Source organism: Microchirus variegatus (genome assembly GCF_963457635.1).
Source record: "Microchirus variegatus genome assembly, chromosome: 5".
Classification (NCBI taxonomy): domain Eukaryota; kingdom Metazoa; phylum Chordata; class Actinopteri; order Pleuronectiformes; family Soleidae; genus Microchirus; species Microchirus variegatus.
In genome coordinates, this window is record NC_139806.1 from 19,095,813 (window position 1) to 19,117,264 (window position 21,452).

At 40.6% G+C, this 21,452-nt stretch overlaps 1 protein-coding gene across 1 annotated transcript; it reads right to left on the bottom strand.

Annotated features, from left to right (window-relative positions):
* Window positions 1–12,685, bottom strand: klhl14 (kelch-like family member 14; the record flags this gene model as incomplete). The annotated part of the gene is made up of 8 exons (XM_083890116.1): window positions 1–141; window positions 1,319–1,476; window positions 2,208–2,366; window positions 3,323–3,513; window positions 4,440–4,518; window positions 4,936–5,025; window positions 9,953–10,074; window positions 11,808–12,685. 8 exons carry the CDS (start codon window positions 12,683–12,685, stop codon window positions 1–3), a joined length of 1,818 nt encoding a protein of 605 aa, XP_083746242.1.
* Between the last annotated feature and the right edge of the window lie 8,767 nt (window positions 12,686–21,452).

Here is a 21,452-nt window from a genome sequence, read left to right on the forward strand (position 1 = left end):
TCATTTGTTAAAAGGAAGGCAGGCGGGCAGAATGACGGTGGAACAGGCTGGGCCCGCTAAAGGCTCCGCCACCTCTCCCTCCAACTCTGTCCATGTTCCTTTCTCTGGGCTGTAGCAGATGGTAGAAGACTTATAGGCTCCCTGAGGGAAACAAAAATAAAGTCATTCTCGTCATTACTCTTAATGCTGTTTGGATTTGTAACTGGGGGGCATAGGGGGAGAAAAAAAATCAAGCATGTGATCAAAAAGAAGGGGAAAATTTAATGTAAAAGTCTGCAGATTTTTTTTTTATACTTTGTTCCATGCAAAGCTTAATGGTTTTGAAGTGAGCCACATTGTTGCAGTGGGAGACGTGAGGCTTCATTACAAGGCGGCATGGGCTCTTAATGTTTTTTGATTTAGTGTCACATTCACCGGCCTGATGCAGTACAATAATGATGTATATTCATCCACACCTAAAAATAGCTGTCTAAAATTAAAGTAGCAAGCTGTTTTAATAAATTACAAAGTTTGTAACTGTGAATGAAAATGTCACGTATTAGGACACACACTAAAGCCTTGCCGAGTAAGTCCTGATGAAAAAACACTGGATTTGGAATGCTGACAATAAAACGGAGAATAAATCATGATATATAGTACGTGAAACATGTGACTGAAGTGCTCACTGAAGATTCAGTTTAGAGTTAAGTGGTTAACATTTCTAAATGAACAAGAATGCCATATTTTCATCATGTTTTAGGTTTTTATTGTTGCACTTCTAACCACACCATAACACTGCTGGCACCAGTGTGGAGGATTAACACCACCAGCTGTTTATCCTGATGAACCAACTCCTAATATTCACATAATGGTGTGGAAAAGTGGAGGGAAATGTGTAATAAATTAGCAGATTTTCTCACAGTAAGATAAAATATGTGCAACACTTGGATAAAACAGAACTGCGTTGTTTTCACCACCATTCGGGTAATAAGTGTGATTGAAGTAGCAGGGTTAATATCTGTTTAGAAACCTGGATCGCACATTATCCTGATTGTGAGAAAACTGGATGTGATACTTTGGATTAATCCAAGAGGAGTCACATTTCTGAATGAGTGAATGTTGTTTTTTGTTATGTAAAGTGTCTGTAGATGACGTAGGTTGTGATTTGGAACGATACAGTTATATTTTATATTTTTGATTTATACACAGAGCCTGAGATATACATGGAGAAGAAGGTTATTTCATTTTCTGTGTGAGTGACATTAGCGAGACCTGAAAAACCAGGGAAGTCATAATCATGTCAAAACGTGTACTATAAAAAAAATCAAAAATAAAGTACCATGCTCCAGCTGTAACCTCCCACGAGGTAGATGCTCTCATCCAGAACAGCACAGCCCGGGCCACTACGGCCCTCCAGGATGGGTGTCTGCAGGATGTTCCACTGGTCAGCTTTGGGGTCATAACATTCTACCAACATCACGTCTAGATGTGAGAAACCTGTGAGAGCATGAGGACAACTGTGTTAGAGTAATGCAGTTTGTGCATCTGAACATGTCCTATCATGTTGGGTCTGTGTTACGGAAGTAAATCAGTTGTTTGACTATAAAAGCTCAAAAATATATGCTCACTGCTTCTTTTCCCATGTACATCAGGGATATCTGACGACCTTTGCATACCAGAAATTATATAAACACTCTTCTACAACTGTGACCACTCTTCCACTATTTCCTCATTGGTTTGTGCATTAGGTTTATGTGGCCAGAGCTATTTACCTCCATTTTTGCTCAGTAAGCTTCTACTTGTGTAAACGGCCTGCATAAAGCAAGGCCTGTGCCTGAACTGTTGTTAATGTAACATATTTTTTTTTTCTCTTCAGGCTTCAAAAAACAAATGGCTTTTATTTTTTAAGTGATATTCCAACATACTTAAGGGTCGTATATTAACTGTCTGCCAATAACCACTCCTAAATGTTACAAAATGAACCTTTAAATACAGTCTTAAACATTTTCATCTGGATCAAAACATATTTTTCTTTTCTATTTGTCTCTCAGAGACTCCTGAAGCCTTTTTTTTGATGAAATATACATGATCCTGCTTTTCAAATGTACCTGGGAAGTGATATCAGCATCTCTATTTACACCGTTTAGGACTAAACACAAAACAAACCAACAAAAAGATCAATCTGAACCCTTATTTCTGTTGATTCCCTGAAACGCTGGAGCACTTACCTTTCAAATGGTTTCCACCAATAGCATATAGGCGGTCATTCATTCCTGCCAGGGCATGAATAGCACGCTTTGTGTTCATATCCTGTTTCCGAGCCCACACATCCATTATGGGGTCATAACAGTAGAGCCAGGACACATACTCTCCATTGTGAACTCCTCCTGCAACAAGTAACCACACAATCCTGTCTATAAAATTGTGCTGAAATACATGCGGCACTGCAACAGTAATGCTTTGATTTATTATTTACATAATATATTATATTAGATAGATATATTTACTTGAATACTCACAGATCTGTCTGCATATATTAATACTATACAGAAACACATGCTTAAAGAAAAGCTTATTGGCTCTTTTCAAACCAGAACCTTTGTTGCTGGCTTAACATTTTTATTTTAATAGTGCGTCATAGTTAATGGTGCCTCCTCCAGTCAGCTCTATTCAAGCACAGAGCTGGCGCCTTTGTTCCCTTCTTTCAGTTTTACACTGTAATCACCGCCGTGGTGAATAATCCAGCACACTAGTCACGTCATAAAGTTCACCAGTGATTCACTGATAGTCAGCTTTTGGAAGGGGGGAGGATATTGATTAATGACTCTCTGCATTTGTGTGATAAATCTTTGGCGAAAACATAAAGATGTCACAGATTAGCACGCTCTACAATAATGGTAAGAAAAATAACAGTGTACTGATATGTATAGCCACTCCATTGGTTACAGCATTTTGTAAATCGTGTTCCCATTTAGAGGGAAAACGATGACGCACATGTGAGCGGACACCAGAGTGATTGACAGCTGGTATTGTCCAATCGGAGCCTGGCTTGAAAAACCTTAACATGAACCTCAACGCTTCAAAATGGGAGGTCAGATTCTTATGGGTGACGTCACAACCACTACTATGTAACAAGTAATTAGTACAGCTGTTAAAACACATGTAATCATGTAAAAAGTCCAACATTTTCATATGAAAATAGATGGAATTAGTATGACAATAAAGACAAGAAAGAACAATGACTTTTCGGTGGATAAACAGAGGCTGTGTGATGCACATTTTTTTTTTTTTCAAAAGGATAATAAATGTGAGCGAGCATCAGCGTCTCTTCTTGTCTTCTGACCTGATATGTAGATCTTGCCATTATGTATAGCTCCTGCGTGGGCAGCCAGCGGCTGAGGCAGGGACGACACATAGTTCCACTCGTTAGTCTCCAGGTTGTAGGACTCCACACTGGAGAGGTAGCCCGTCTCGTTCCGACCGCCAATCACGTACAGGTGCTTCTCCAGGCGGCAGGCGAAGAAACTGGCTCTCCTGAGGAGCGAGTGTCAAAGAGAACAACATCATTAAAGCGGCAATGACGAGATTTTCAGAGAGAAAAGGACATTATTTTGGGGGAAAAACATCATAATTAAGACGCTATCTCTCTTTAGTTTTACAGTTGAGGTGCGAATTAGAAACACAAGAGTTACATGTTTGCCAGGTGTGACCAGCTGTTAAACACCACAGCAATGGTTGGGCTCACTTTTACATTTGACATGCATTTATTTATTATTAGAAATGTTTTTTCAGTTACTCTAAATACTGTTGATTTAACTGTGCACAATTTGAAACATCTTTGCCTACATTTCTTATGTCTCTCCATTTTCAACAATCAGGCCTTAATATGTACTCAATTTAAAACATTCATTAAAAAAATTTAATCCAGATTTACAAACAATGCTTAGTTTACTAAGACTAAAAATCCCTTAATGCTCCCAAATGCTTATACCTACTGTTTACTGCCCATTGAAAACCTTGCATTTGGAGAACATTGAACAAAAGCACTGATCCAATGGAAAATACAACATAAATCCATACACTCTTAGAAATAAAAGTGCTAAGTAGAACCATATATGGTTCTTTGGTTTGTCCTCATAGGAGACACTTTTTGGCTCCAGGTAGAACCTTTTTTAATAAAGATTCCACTTGGAACCCTTTTGGAGGGTTCCACCAAGAACCCTTTTTAAACTGTTTATTCAGGAAAGGGGTTTTAAAGGGTTCTCTGGATCAAAGTGGTTCTTACTGGAACCATTAGCGTTACCAAGAACCCTTGAAAAACCATTTCTTGGGGAAAGGGTTTTTCAGAAGCAAATGGTTCCAGGTAGAACCTCAGCCCTTGTAGAAGGAACTCTTTAGAATGTACATACAGTATGAATGCATGAATAGACAAAACCACATCAAAATAAAAATAGGCTCACCTTTCTTGCATGGGGGGTAACTGTATCCAACTGTTAAATCTGGGGTCATAGCGGCTGACAAAATGAGTACTGTGCTTTCCTGCAAACACGGATACAAACCAATATTAAAGAAAGTACTTTATAGTGACATTAAGTTCACGTTAAATTAGCGCAAGTCTTTGCCAAAGTCTTGAATGTTCTCTGATAATGTTTGTTGCTAAATAAACCCCTCATGATTCCATCACTGAAAATGTGCTGTTGTATTTTATTCATTTTACTCTTAATAACTGTTTTTTGTTTTTGTTTGTATTTTTAACCCTGTGCCTATTATTGACTGGAGTGTTGTGTGTCCACTTAGAGCTGACCTGGTTGCAGAATGAGTGTTTGAAACACTGTGAAAGTGCTACATTTACTCTGATGTGTTTCCACAGCTCAAACTGCTCACAACATGGAGTAAACACTGGCAATTTGTTGCTGTGTGAAGTCAGTGGGAAAGTGTGTGAAAGTGTTACACTACCGTTTGGGTTCCACTGGTCCTCTCCACCCAGCAGCATCAGGAAGTTCTCCACCTCCACCACGCAGTGATGGGCACTGTTGTAAGGCATTACTAGGAGACACATGAAAATATGTTATGTTATGTTCTCATAAATCAGCTGTAGATTAAAGTGTGTATATAGAAATGAATGTACATCCAATCAAAGGCTATAATTGTTTAATACAATATTAATGCCACGACCCTCAGACTTAATCTAATGAATCACATCGCAGACGACACGTTTGTTTCCAACAAATCAAAGCAAACATGTGGTTATTACGGTAATTTCACGGTAATTTTTTACGGTAATCAGCGTCTTTGTCACCAGAGAGGCGAGAGTTGGAAAAACACCTATACATAATTCCCATTTTTAGACATTGAGACAAAAACTCAAACAAACGTTACTTTGAATATGTTTTATACGCACTCTTTTAGCATGCAGCAAATTATATATAACAGCCAGATACTGAAAGTTATTCTGGAAATCTGGGCAAAAGCACTCACTCACAGGATAATTTTCGGACTCTTTTACGGTTAAAATAAGCAACAAAAAAAAAGTCCAGATGGATATTTTGAGGCTTAGGTGTTAAAGGGTTGAATAAAATAAGAGCCCATTGATCCACATATTGTAGATTTAATTCTAACACCTTAGTTTATTTGATCATTACATTTGCATCGCACAAATTCAACGACACGTGTACCTGTCAGTTTATTAGATAAACATTGCTAAAAGTAATGGAGTCTAAAACAACAGTCCTGCAACAAATCCTGCCTTAATGACGGATATAATGTTTCATTTTTATTGAAACTGGGTTTTTTTTTTCTGATTCATCTTTATTGTCTTATTGTCAGGCTGCGTTTGTGATGACACTAAACTGAACAATCACATGTGGACAGATGTGGCTATTAGTTTGTCCGTCCTCTTCATACTAATGAGCGCGGGCTAAGTAACAGACACAACTTTGTATAATGCAGCAGAGTTTGAGCGTCATCACAAACTACATCCTCCGAAATCATCCCACAGTCGAGTGAGCGCCTCTCTTAAACAACTGCAATAAAAACTGAACATTAAAACCTTTATGAAGGATGATTTATGACGTTAGAGCTAAATGTATCAAATAAGCTGGCACCTGAATGTGTGTGTGTGTGTGTGTGTGTGTGTGTGTGTGTGTGTGTGTGTGTGTGTGTGTGTGTGTGTGTGTGTGTGTGTGTGTGTGTGTGTGTGTGTGTGTGTGCTGACAGGAAAAGTTACATTTGTCCTAAAACAAACAACTTTATCAATGAATTTTTATTCTTAAATTAATTAAAAATTTAATTTAATTTATACACATATATAAAATGGACACAGTCTTCCGGTTACCTCAGCTTAGTCAATCAGCAAGTAAGAATATACTGAAAAGCCTCCAGGGGGCGACTCTACTGTTTGCAAAAAGAACTTAGTTTGAACAGAAGTCAATGGGGAAAATGAGCTTCCACCTCTCACTTGCTTTATAACATCAGAAAACTTTTTCCCTGAGAAGATAATGCTCTCCACTGTTAGTTTCAGCCTTTCTTCGACATTTAAATTCTGTCTCCATTTAGAAAACAATTCATAACTAAAGTACAGAGCATATGAGTGGACACCAGTGTGGCTGACAGCTGGAATTGTCCAATAAGAGTGACACCTCTGAACTTTGCCAAACCTCAATATGGCATGATTTTGGAGGCTTCAAAACTTCAAAACAGAACTTCAGATTCTTATGGGTGATGTCAAGACCAGGGGCAAATAAATGTTCAATATCTTAGCAACATTTGTCAAGTTTTTACAGATGAAAAATGTGAAACAGTCCCTTTAACTGTTTAAAAAACTTGCCGATCCCTGATGAAGGTCTACTTTAATATGTATTACTCATAATAAAAAGGTTAATGTTATTAAAATGTCTTCAAAATAGTATCTCTATTCTTGTATGACATCTGGTCCTGATTTTAGGTTTCCCCCACTCATTTTATCTTGCATTATGCCACAGCATCTATTAATCAACTACATCCCATAATACCAATGAGCAGATAGTGTACATCATCTTTGCAAAAGTTATCATAAACTGCTCTGGGCCCTCAGATGGAGCAGGACCCCTCATGGATAATATTCCCTTGTGTGTATTCCCTTGTTTTTGTGCTCCCCACCTTCTCCTCCATCTTTTTTTTTTTTTTTTTTTTGGTGAAGAAGTGACCCCATTGAGATGTAGAGAAATGGTCTTAGGTGACAGTCATAATGAACATGATCGTGTTCACTCAATAAATCTCAGGCCCGGTGCTTTTTGAGCACAAATCAGTGGAATGTTAAAGCCCACCTGTCTGTCTCCATCAGTCATTTCCACTGTCACCTCTCCACCGCCTGATGGATCACAGTTGCAGCAAAATTAGACAGCCTTGAATCTCATTTCTTTCCTATTGGTCTCCCCCTGCAATCTCACTCTGGCGGGCTGACATGTGCCGGTCCTCTCCATGGGAGGGGAGTCTCAGAAGGGAACTAATACCACATGCGCTAAACACAGATTTATCTTGAATGAGGGGGGGATTAGGCTGTTTGCCTCTGGTGCACCTCAAAGACAAGTGCCATATGACTGGCAAATTCCCTTACATGCTATTTACATTATCGTTCAGTCAGCAGTGTATAGGACACGGATGGGCTGCTTTTTATTTGATGTCTAGCGACTTGCACTCATACTAAAAACCATCTCGTGCCCACGTGAAAAGGAGATTATTGCTTTACAGTATGTTGCAGGCGACAGTATGAGGACATTTGCTTCTACAGGTGCCACAGATACAGGTGAGCAGTGGTATAAATAAATATAGGGCTATACTAAGTGTGGACTTGTGTGAAATACAACATGATATATTTTTTATATTTCTCTAAATTCTGAATTAGAATCTGAGAAAGAGTATGAAATCAAACTGCATATTTTTACCCTAAATCTTCCACTAAGCCCAGAGGTGAGCAGCCATACGAGGGCAGGATGAGCACGTCCTCCATGAGATGGACGCCATCACTCCAGTCTACAGTGAGCTGCAGGGCTCACTAGAGGGAGTCAGAAACCTCTGCATAGAGGCACATTTGGGGTCGGTTGAATGACTCCACAGCTAATGCACCACTGCTGCTCCAGCTCTGACGTGCTTTTACCACCATTACAATTGCGTCCCACTGAGCTGCGTTCCTTTGTTCCAGGCCACGCTGTGTGGACGACGTCCATTTCTGAGTGTGACATTTTAATATCGGGACGTGGTAAAGGAGAGGAAGAGAGAACAGTCCTCGGGTTTGTGGCTGAGCCAGTGCCTGCCTTTGTCTTGTGTTTGTCCACGCTGCCGTGGGTACACTAGATGGCAAACTTTCCACTAGAATCACCCGGCAGGAGCAGCAGCAGATATTTCTCACACTGAGAGAGATCAGATTCTCCCCAAATTGTGTTGATGAATGTCTTAATCAAAGGCTGTCCCTCTCAGGTTTCGCCTCATTGAAAAGTTATGATTGAATGTTAATAATCTTCTATTCCACGTCCATTGTGTGGAGGCTACATCAGATGGCCATTGATGTGTTAAGGGATGATTTTGCAGTTTTGTCCTTCCACTTGGCCACGGACCATTTGAGTGTTAACTTTTTAGTTTTGAGTGATGGAAATCCCTATTGACCTTTTGCTTTCTGCAGTTTATACCCAGGAGTGTGACTTTAATGAGAAAATGACAATATAAACACCAGTGAGCTTCAGGCTGTTGTGTATGCATGCCTCCTTTTAATGGAATGCACCCCAAATGATTTAGACAAACAGGAGTGTAAAACAAAAACAAGATGACTGCCAACAAATGTTATTTGAGCACAAAAAGGAACCAGCTCCAGTAAAGAGGCTGCTGCTGAATTTAAGACCCAACAACAGAAACATCACACCTGAATTAAGAGCTCGTGCCACACAGTGAGAAAATAAACTGCACAGTGCCGAGCTGACAGAAAACAGACCTATAATGTGTATAAATGGAAAGAGGCTGCCGAGATATCACTCCAGCCCAAACAAAAGGACAAAAACTCGATATGTCCAGCAATGATGATGCAAAGGACAAATATAGTTTCCTATTAGCTCTCGTTTGACCTTTGCAATATGGCAACATAGTGGTGAGCCTCAAAAGGTCAGGGAAGACAGAGAGAAGACAGGGAAAGGTATAGGTGTGTTGTGTCGGGATGTGTTTCTAAATTCACAAAGATTAAGATGTGTTCCCCATAGATATTGTTTTGCTTTTTAACAGAAGAATTATTTTTTGTGAAATTGTGACATCTTGTTTTCATTATAATATCATGAAATCGATATAATAATACATCCTGACAAAACCCCCCTACAGGTTTCGGGATACGTCTTTATTTTCTTTTATTACCATTATAATTTTTTTGTTGAGCCCATTACAATCACCTATCTATTGATTATTTGTATGAATATTACAGCTGCTGTCTTCCTGACCTTATCTGTTGGCATTTGCTTCACCTGTTACAAACCTGATATCAATAGTGACACTGGGTCAACAGGTTAATCCCGTGCTGTTGTATGAGTATGGATTGGTGTAATTCGATGTTGTGCATTGATGAATGTGAGCAAATAATCAAGCTAAAATTTAAATGCTATGGCGATAAGATGTCATTCATTATAACGCTGCCTCTGCCACAATAGATCATTACACTCAAGTAAATCTCATCATGCATCCTGCCAGCATATTTCAGCAAAAACAAGAGAAACCGGGCATGAAGCTCCACAGTGCTGTAAAGTCACGCTCTGATTCAAAACTTATATTAAAAGTGATAGTGATACATTATTACCTGAAGGATTTAGGGAACTCCTTCCACTCATTTTCTGTTGGAAATTAACCTGTGTTAAAGTCATCCATAGGAACAACTACTTCTCATCATAAAATCCACTAACACACGATGCCCCAGGTTAAAAGAGGAAAGAAAAAAGGAGGGAGCAAAGCTTTTGGTACTCACTTGTGAGGATCTTCCATGTCTTTTTCTCGTCGTCATAGTACTGGACCAAATTGCTGGGGAGACGATCGGGTCCAGGAGGCAAACCACCCACCAGTAACAGCATTCTCTTACTGGAACGGATTCTGTAATGTCAAAAGTGCGCGTGTGTTGACAAGTGTTGGAAAGAGGAGAAAGAAAACAGGTATCAAACCTTGACATAAAACAAAAAAAACACAAACCTGCAACCTCTGATTCCTTAATTTGCATGATTCATTTGACATTATTAACAGAGTGTGTTTTAATTGCTCACTTAGTGTAAAAAATAAAATAAATGCATGATTAAATAGATATTGCACCCTTGTCCGACCACAACTCCAGAAGTTGTGACTATACAATTAGGCAATGTGTGTCCATGTTCATTATAATTAACCAAAACCAAAAAAAATTTGCTCTCCACTGCACTTATCCTTTTGATGTGTTATTGAACAATTATTGCACTCTAAGTATATCTTTTCAATTAGCTGTGAAGCGAGGACAATCCTGCAGGGTGCCATGCTGGAGGCTAACGGCACAATTGACTACATAAACCTGCCTATACGACGTCTCCGTTTCATTGGCTGCGGTGATTCATGTGACATCGCTGAGCCAGTCGTGAGATATTTCCTACTGTTTGTATATGATGTATAACCTCAAAGCTGCACACTTTACTCTACATTAATGACCATTATCGGGCTCCTAATGGATTTCAACGTAAGTCCACCAATTAATCACAATATACTGTAAAAAGATTAAGAGTAGCTGGCCTTTATATCCAGACACGTTTTTCCCCAGTTTCATATTTTACTTTTTAATGCATGGCTAAATCACCATTGTCTCGGTAGGTTCTTCCTGCTACTGGCCCACTCAGAAGTGTTTGGGGGTTATTCATATGCAAATGAGCCCCTGGACATAGATAATAATGATTAATTGAGAGGAGAGAAACAGTGGCATGTGAAACTAATTATGAGGATTCCTGATTCCCTGCTCATTTAGGTCCATATGTGGGAATAGATATGTTAGTGGGATAATAGAGAAAGAGGTAAATGTGAAATAGTTCTACTTTGACATTTAATTTGATCTGAAATATCTGAATAGTGAAAACATTTTCTGGCTTGACCAACAAGCCACAGTAAGCTGACAACAGCACCAACCAGTCAACTTAGTGACAACACATACAAGCCCCTCAAAGTGCTCATCGGGACAAACAGGAAAGCAAACCATCCGTGACCGAGTGAGACACGAGCATCTAACCTGAATAACAAACACTGCCGTTTAAAAAAGAAAAAATGTTATGCAACACTTTTTTATCTATAACCCACATGGATATACACCGAATTTCCATTGACTGTGTTCTAATTCTGTTTTTGTGTGACGTCAATACCAGGGTGGGCCTTGTACTTACATCATAATTGTTACGTAATTACCATGTAATTCTGGTCTAAATCTAATTATATCGTTTCAAAATTGAATTCACGAGAGTTCCCACAAATCAAATTCATAACTTTTATCTGGTTTGTTGCGTCTTGTCTGCACAGATTAGAGAGCAATTACACAGATGTGTGAGGAAATAAAAGAGGGGATTTTTTTTTTCTCCTTCACCAAAACATAAGGTAACATTGTAATTATGAATACAGTGTAGTAGCATCAACCCTTGTGACTGCTGGGTAATATTTTACAGGAAGAACCCCCCCCCCTCTGTTCTCATCACCTGTGCCTCAGACTGGCTCACACTTCTAACTGACCACCCGCACTGACCAAACCATGAGTGAGTGGGAATGTAATTTAATCACCTTACATCCACCTTGGATGTGTGTGTTTGTGTTTGTATTGTGCTTACCTGCTGGCCATAGTCTGCCTGCAGTGCTGCCTGAAGGGCATCAGGTGGTAGTTCATGGCATCCAGGAGTAGTTTCTGGCACACAGGGTCACTCCTCATGAAGTCAACAGACTGCACCCTCTCCACCAGCTCTGGGGCAGGTATGAGGGCGAAACGCAGCCTCTTCATAAGGTCTGGTGCGTAGTGCATGCGAGTCTCCCGGTCATGCTCCAGCCAGAGGACTGACATCTGGAAGAGAGCCAGCTCTGACTCCACCGGGGGTGGCAGAGCATCTAGCATGGCACACATCTCCTCAAAGTTCAGCAGAAGCACATCCTCCACCAGGTACTTGTTGGCCAGCTTCTTGGTCTCATCCAGTCCATGGAGCGCTGCAATCTTGCAGATCTGCTTATAGTTCTGCACGGAGATCTGGTCGTTGAGGAACTGCACGCTGAGCTTAGTAATCTGGGGGATGTTGAGGATCTTGCTGACTGACAGCACCTCTTCCACTGTGTCCAGGGAAAGAGTCACATTGGCAGTGTAGAGGTACTCCAGCACTAATCGCAGTCCAATGGAGGAGCAGCCTTGGAGTACCAGGTTGTTGATGGCCCTGGCACTGGGGGTCACCAGCTTGTCATCAGGAGAAGATGATGGGGTCCCACTGCTGCCCTGGTCCCCTTTGCTCCCCTCATTGTTGATCACATTATGGGAGGAGAAGAGGGATCTGAAATACTGGGAGCAGGACGCCAGCACAGCTTTGTGGCAGTGGAACTGCTGTCCCTGGGCAGTGAGAGTCACATCACAGAAAAGCTGTTTCCTCCATAAGAGATTGAGCCCGTGCAGCAGGGTGTCACTGTGTGTTGGGTCAAAGGTGGATGTTCTATCACCCGATCTGGACATGACTTCCTGACTGTGAACGCCACCTAGGCAACAAATAAACCATGCAAGCCATTTACCTCAGGTCATTTATTTGCACAACACTACATGCAGCAGCCCTATGGATGCGTTCAGTCAACTGTCACAATAGGAATAAACGATTTCTTGAATAAGTTATTGAATAGATCGCGCGTCCATCCAGCAGGGTAGAACCGGTGCCATGTCAGGCGGCGACAATCGACATCCACCAGCGCCACCACCGCCGCCACTGCCGCGGCTGCAGCCGCTCTCAACTTTGCGCTGTGGTCGTAAAGCAGCAAACAAAAACGCAGTAGTTCCCACAGCGTGCCACTCTTATTCATTCTCAACCCGAGCACCAGATGATCTTAATGGAGGCTGAGGTGTGAAGGGCGCAGTCAAAACAAAAAGCAGGAGGATACGGACGGAGATGCTGCTGCAGCTCGGTGGCGCCGGCTGAAGTTGAGCGGATGAGGGGAGGAAAAAGAGACGGACAACATGCAGCATTCAGCCAACACTTATCCCCTCTCCTATCTTCCTGCACACCCCCACAATGAGGACATTACACATGGCACAGATTTACGGAGTCGTACAAAAGCAATTAGTTTGTCTGACTGCAAGCCGAGCAGCAGCAGCAGCACGTTTTCTCTTTTAGTCTACCTGAGAGTTACGCCGACGTGAGTATCAAAAAAATATTCCCGAGAAATGCAGAAGTTACATGTAACATGCATGCCTAATGTTTCCAGTAGCGGACACAAAAGCTATTTTTAAGGTGCGTAATGTGCGCAAACTTGGCACAAGCGTGTAGCAACGTTGTCGCCAGATTCACTAAAAGCGCCTGTCACAACTAAATGATGTGAGCAGTTTGCCTGAGAAACTTACCTGACTTCAGCTCTTCACCGAAAAAACACCCACAGAAAGTAAGCTTCAGGTTTCCAATAATTTTCCTTTGTTCTCCTTTTGTAAGAAATGTCCTTTCTCCTTTTAAAAGTCTATAGTCGCTGGCGGTGCCTTAAAATAACCATTGACTCCCAACTCTTAAAGTCACTATTTCAGGTTATTTGTTGACGTTGATCATTTGTTCTTCTGAATTAACAAGAAGTGTGTGAGTGTGTGAGAGGGAGCTGTGCTTTCTGCAAGAGAAGAAGAAGAAGAAATATACGTGTGACAAATTATGCTACCAAGAAACAACACATCATTATCCTTGGGCCTGGGGCTCAGTGAGTCGTAACGAGAGTAATAGGAAATCCACGGTTGGGGAGAGAAACGGTCGTGCATGGCCGGTGGAGAGAGACCATGCAGGGGTATGGATGCTGGAGAGACTCGCAAAATTATGGCTCAAGGCTATTGTAAAAACTGTCGAGCGTAAATGACTGCGATTTCAAACATCTATGGAAGAAAGAAAAGAGAAAGGGGGGAGAAAACCGAGTCTTTCCCTCGCTGTTATAGAGAGAACCGTCAAGTTTTAGTGCGCATTGCTAATTAGTCAATTTCTCTCTGCCTTCACAGCCCGACGACTTTGCTGCTGAGCTGAAACTGCTAATTTCTGGGACCAGCCTTTTTTTGGCTGTGAACTGGATGGATGAATGGCTTGTCTCGCACAAATGACAAAAAGCCCCTGCCTTAATCTCCATCGCCAAAATAACCCCTCATCTCATTCTGCTCCTGCTAGTCCTTCAAAAGAAGGTGCACAAACTCAAGTTGTTGCATAGAGTGTATTATAAATACTACATCATGTCCTTACAATGTTTATCATGTTTAATTAAAGCACATAAAACCTACCCCCCCACAACAACCCCTCCACCCCCAGAAAAAAAACTCTAACACACACACACACACAACCAAAGTGATGGAAAGTTACCAAACAACATGCAGAAAAATGAAGTTGCACACAGTGTATATATACAGTGTTCGGATGCACAATTATCTCATCTGGTGCAGTTCATTGTTTCATGACCTGCAGGCCCAGCTGCAGGCCTGTAAACACAAAAGGGCTGAAACCTAATACAACATCCATCAGTGCACAGTAGTGTGCATGGTGGAGCTATGTGAAAGTCCAGTTTGTAGATTTAGATTTCACATCCCCGAACTACGTTTACCAAGCATGGTTTAAAAAAAAAAAAAAAAGCATCTTATTCTACATGAATGTCCACCTGACCCTATGAGTATCAACAACTGCATCGCAAGCAAGTAATAAACTGAAAGTTATGACACATTATTGAGTCTCACATGTCCAGTTGCTTTATTTACCTCAGACTCTTCTCAGATAAATGCACATATAACATTTTAAAAACCTCTATCAAGACACATTCAAATGCAATTAAATGAAGAGTATGGCCTTGCACATCAGGGAGTTAGGGAATGTAATCCTGATTATTAGATAATTGCAGGATGGAAAGGAAACAACTGCCAATCAAACAATTTTAGATATGACTTATTAGGACAGAATAAACTGTCAATTAAATAAAGAGCTCAGTTAGAGTAAAAAAAAAAAAAACTTGCATGCAGGACTCCCATGGGACCAGAAGTGACAGATACCTCACAAGTTATGAAATGACAGATAAGGATAAATGGGTTTGTTCATGTTCTATGAAATAGAGCCACACCATACTTGTACTTGAAGCAAAAACAGGCCACATATAGGCAGCTTTTTCCAACATCGTTGGGCATAACTTGCCGTCCTGCTAACGTGTGAGACGACTGATTAGCGGCGTTGCATTCTCCAATAATTATCGCCACTCAAGGAAAACTTTAAGGCTCAAGCATTAATTAGTGGTTTTCTTTGAAACCACCGAGAAAGCAGTTTATGTATTGATGACGGATATTAGAATTGTGTGGCCTCTCACTTTCCAGGCACTTGCCACTACAAGGCATCACAGCAGTTCACTGTATTTCACGCCGGAGTCACACACTGTTATCGTTAGCAGCTCTGCGTTAGCACTACATTACCCGAGTCTCCAGCGAGCTATTCTAACGCAATAAAATGACCATTTCTAACTCTTTCAGCTCTTTGTAGCAACTCAGTCTCCTGAGGCCACTGGTCTTCAGATTGCAGGGCGTTTATGGTTGTAAGTTGTTGCAGTGTGCAAAAGGAGGGAGGGAGGGGGAGGGGAGGGGGGGGGGTCATCAGATAAGAGAGGAATTCTAGACTAATTAAACCCTTTGAGACAAAGAATCACACTACAGTGATTTACAACCCTCTGTACCAGTTAACCCGACTCATATTTATCTGTCATATAACTCAGATACCATATCTACCACTAAAAACATGTTTTTTTTCCCCCGCATCTTAATATTGTAGAAACACAAGGAGAGACATTATTAAAGTAAATAACAACACTTAAATGACATTTAAAAAGAATGGCGTTTCACACGGACACGTTATCAGTTTCCAGCCAGATTAAAGGTTCACAAAGATCCCAGTCTTCCTCTCCAAACGGTGCAGTGATGCAGTAAGATTGTTCTTTTAACCTCGGATACTACACAACTTTCTTTGCCGTGCTCACGGTATACTACATTTTCTTTATTGTTTACAGCGCTGCAATTTTGTGCACAAAAGAACCTCCCCCCAAAAAAGAAAAAAGCAAAGAAAAATGAACTGTAGCCATTATTACAGCCTTGGAAGAAGAAGAAAAAAACCGATTAAAGAGCAAACATTTAATTTAATCAGTGCAATGACAGAAAAACAACGAGAAGCTCCAAAGTTGTGAATACCAAAGTCTACCAGGCATAATTCCTCTTTGCTGGCTGCTGCAGAGGGGGTATGCTAAGATAGAAAGTATTATTTTCCTAAATGGAAGGTGTCAGATGGTCACGGAAATGTGATCGGCTGTTCAAGATCACTGCTTCCCATCTGCAATTTGTGACGTGTGAAAGATTCAGCCCAAATGTGCTCACCAAGCGTAAATCCTCAGCACTTTTTCTTATCATGGAAAAGCAAGATAACCAGCTGTTTACAGATCAGAGAACATATCATATTAATATCATGGAGAGGGTGATATCATCTTGTTTGTAAAATATTTTTGTTAACTAAGTGTGGTGTGGTAAAGCATCCTCTAAAAGTCAAAGCTGGAATTTGTGTTTTTTTTAATAATAATAATGTATTTTTTTTTTATTTTTAAAGCCCTTTCCTTGTTAGAATAAAACTCTTTTTAAAAAAGGAAGAAAAGATCTGCATGGAGCCACTGAAATAAGACAGAATTAATATTGTACAATATCACACATTATAAAGCTTTCAGTAGTTACATTTAAAGGAAAAGACCAGCCCTCCCTCTAATTCCAGTCCACAGTATGTTTTAACACAAGCAGGATTCTTTTAATTCAACATCTGCCTCCCTGTATTTAACGTGATCTCACAACAGTTTACAGATAATGTGTGAAATGTTGATGGAATGTGAAATGACTGCTTCTGACAGTGTTTTATGGGGTTTTGATTGGGGCTGTGACAGAATCTCAGTAAACTCTGACTTCAACTGTCTGTAGCAATGCTTGTTTCGGTTTGTCGTAATCTAAACATTCTATATGGGAGGATTTCATGTATACCAAGTGCAACATTTTCTTTTTATTTCAACAGTTCGACTTGTCTTTATCGTGATGAATTAAGAAAAAAAAAAACAGAAACTTAACTCGATTAAAACATTTTTGTCAGACATATATTCTGATTATTGGACTGATTAGCAATTGCTTGTCATCTCAGATCAAACTTAGTCAGCGATGATTCATAAAACATCCGCTGTGTAATAAAGTGGAAGCACTTATATTTGCCATTCAGGGAGTATGGGAGGCCTGCTGTTTTAAACCCCCAGATCCCCACACATGGTGTAGCCACCACAGACACGGCTCAGAGAGTCAGCCGGCAGCCGGGAGGTGAGCAGAGAGGAACAGGCGGTGTCCCCTCCAGAGTGAGCACGGGAGTGTGTGTGTGTGTGTGTGTGTGTGTGTACAGTACTCATGTGTGTGGCGTTCTCAAATGACAAAAGGATACCAGTTGTGCTGCTCAGGTGGGAGGCGGTGTGATGGCGATGTGGAGACTCACCTGAGGGGAGAGTCTGAAATGTTGGGACTGGGGCTGTGGTGGACATCAGGAGTCGTGTGAAGGCCGCAGGAGGCCAGTGTGCTGTGGTAGAGGTGTGGGGGCTGGAGGGAGAGAGGGCTGGGGGGGGGTGGGGGTGGGATGGGGATGCTGTTGCGCAGTCTCCCCAGCGTGATGCATCTACCTTCAGGGTGGCAGCAGGCGTGGAGTGGGATGCGATGGAGCGAGCACAAGCTCAGTGGCGCGGTCACCTAGGGACGCTGAAGCTGCTGTAGCAGGACTGATAGTTATTTCTTGGGAGAATTGCAAGATGAGCCCCATTGTATTAGCAAAACCCTTCTACTAAAACTGTATCAGTGCTCTCGTGTCTTTAAAGTTGGGGTTCAAAATATCTGACACGGTTCTGAAAAGCAAGTTTTGTGTTTAGCAAATGGAATATAAAGGTTTAAAGGTCACACGTGTCAAGATTTAGGTGAGAAATTTGGTGGAAATGGAATATGGAATAATTATAATGATGGTTTTTTTTTTTGAGTGCACAACCACCTGAATGTATGGAATGTTGTTTTTATTACCACAGAATTTATATTCATGTCAGGAAAAGGTGTTTTTTTTTTAAGGAGGGTACCATGTTGGACCACCACTAAACACATTAGAGTAACAATATGGTAATGTTATGATTATAATTTTAATAAGGAAGTATTAACATGGCAATATTATCTGGTTTCTACAGTAATACTAAGTAAAAAGCTTGATAATAACAATGGGAAAATATGCATTTCAACTTCATAATCAATAGTAACTATTACCATTGTTATTATCAGGTTGAATATTCTAATTAACAAACTATTACTATCTTGTCACACCTACCGTTATGTAAAGTGTTACCAGTCTGGTAAAAATGTTCTAACCATACTCAGTTACTATTGTCCATTAATTCTAAACTATACATTTCATTCACAGTCGCATCTGAAGTAAATTCAAGTTGAACTTCAGTGAACTCTTTTGGCAAAGGGCGAGGCAGCAAATTATTCCATACTGATTTGAAATTTTCCGACATTAAGCTTTTTAATTTCCGAGCCGCACTTTTGTGTCGCGACTGTTTGAGTCGTATCTTTTCGAAAAAATTCTCTGTGTCTAATATGGTCAGCACTCCCAATTATTCACTCCACTGACAAGTGAAACAAATGGGACCAACCAGTGCATTCTGTATTATCTACACCCCTTGGATTCCCTGACAATAATTAATACAATGGCAAGCTGCTGGTACCAGCCTCGACGACATGAGCTCAACAACATAAGCTCTCTTTCTCTCTCTCTCTCTCTCTCTCTCTCTGCCTCTTTCTCTCTCCCAAGAACTCTTGAGAGGAAATTACATCCAGCAGTGAGGTCATATACATCACGACCGCGAGCAGCCGGGTCAAATCATGCCACTGTCTGGGAGCCTAGATCAGAAAAGGGTCCTTATGTCGAGTGCTGTTAACATTATCGGGTTATTACTCACATCATTACACCATGACTATAAGGTGCAAGGGAATATGTCACGAGTAATATGGATGTAGTCCTGACCACAGAGATATAGTACACAGGCTGTAACAGCACACACTGTCCCATATTTATCAGGAAAGTTCATTAATATGCCACATAATCTTACTGAGGCAGCAGTGCTGCTATGGTCACACACCATTATGTAGGGTTACTTTATTTCCTCATAATACAGATTAACAGGAAAACAGCATCACTAACATATATAAATAGTATATATACTGTATGTAAGTGGTGTCAGGAGATTTAGGTGTATATTTTCCGAAAGAACATTAGTCTCGTGATAAAATTGAATAAATACGGACGTTGTTTATTTTAATTTTATTTTTTTACTTTAACACTTAACTGACCAATTCTTTTAAAGAGTTGTCATGTAATAATACTAACCCCCTCTTATTTTAGCCTGTGAGGATATTAACAGGTTTTTTTTAATTATAGAGGCACACATTTCCCCCCAAACATCCATTAAAGGAATGCCATGCTAATTTTAAATCCTCGCAGCAGGCACTGGCATCAACAGAAGAAAAGCGGATGAGTTTCTCTTTAACAGCTGTAATTTGTGTTTTCCAATCACCATGCTGATTTCTGCTCATTATACTCTGGTTTCACACCGGTAAGTGAGAAAAGTTTGGATTGATTGACTCTAATTAACTAAAAAATGTTCCAAGCCACGGATTTATTATCATGCTAGCTAGCCACAAATGTCAGAGACTTTCACAAATTATTATCCTGTTAAGATAAATATCTTTGGAATCAAATGAGTGTGAAAACACGAGGAACATGCATTGTTATACTGATGGGTTTGTTTGGCATGTTTTCGGCGGAGTTCCGCACTGAAGAATCACCTGGGCAAACACTGTTCCAGTGTATTGTTAAGCCGTACAGTATGACTGAGTGACAGATGCTGTAGTTGCCTCAACTTTAAAGCAACATACTCCCCAATAACTTTGCTGTAGTGTGTGAATTCTGTTGGGAATAAACAGCAGATAATGTTTAAAGTGATTGCATCAAAAGGAGAAAAATATCCTGTGAGATAAAAGATATTAATGGTCACCAGTGCAGAACTGACTGGTGCTTTCTATGTTAACAGAAGTGCTGTTTCCTCTTGTGTTTTGCAAAACCTGGCAGCATCGCCCCTCATTGATATTTTAGACACAGTAGCACCTCTTTCTCTCTCGCCACTCACATTCCTTCCTTGACTCCATCAGCTCCATTGCTCAACTCTTCACTTTCTCATGAACAAAGGCAGGACAGTTGGAGTGGTCACCTCCATTTTCCACTTTTTTGTTGTTGTTGTTTTTTTTTATTCTTTCTTCTTCTTCTTCTTCTTCTTCTTCTTTGAAAAAATCCTGAGGCAGAATTTTTGGTAAGCTACAGAACGTTGCTCTGACTCACTTGGCTTCACATCAACAATCACAAGCGATCACTGGAGTGAATCCAAACGAAACGGGCCCATCGCCTGCATGGTGTTGCCAGGCTGAGAATCATGCTGCCTGTAAATCAGATTTCCCCAGCATGTTTATTGAAAAACACTGTATGCCCTCTTTACAAAACTATGGATAAAAGCATATAAAGTATCAAAGAATACAACGGCACACAATGCGTTTCACTGTAAATGCAAAAACTAATCTTCTGGCCCTCATCTGCGTTGCCACAGTTCACCCTCTTTAAAGTTGCAGCAGGTCGGTGTGTGTGTCCACTCTGAGGCTCGCCTGCAGATGAATGTGATGACGTCTAGCTGTAGCTCTCTTTCATTTATTTAGGGGATTGATTGGATGCTAGGAGCGCAGATTAATGCGTTGGGGAGGCTCTTTCTTTTGAGATATTGCCACGTAGTCACTAAAGAATATGAGACAGACGGAACATTTTTCTCTTCAAGGTGCTCTCAGAGATCGAGGGGCATCATTGCTTTATGAGCAGTCAATATGAGGCATCGCCTTAGAGTGCATGTGTCACAATGCAATATTGTACTATATATATATATATAGTACTATATGACATCTATACATCTGTCTCTCCCTTTTCCATATAGTTGACAAAGAAACACTGATCTTTAATCTGATTAAATGATACAACCCCACTAAGATGACAAAGTGGACCATGTTGCGCTCAATAAAGTGTGTTCAGGGTTGTGTTGTCCATGCTGCCCCCTTCTGTCTCTACTAGTAGGAGAGGCATCCAGCAAATCAACAAAATAAC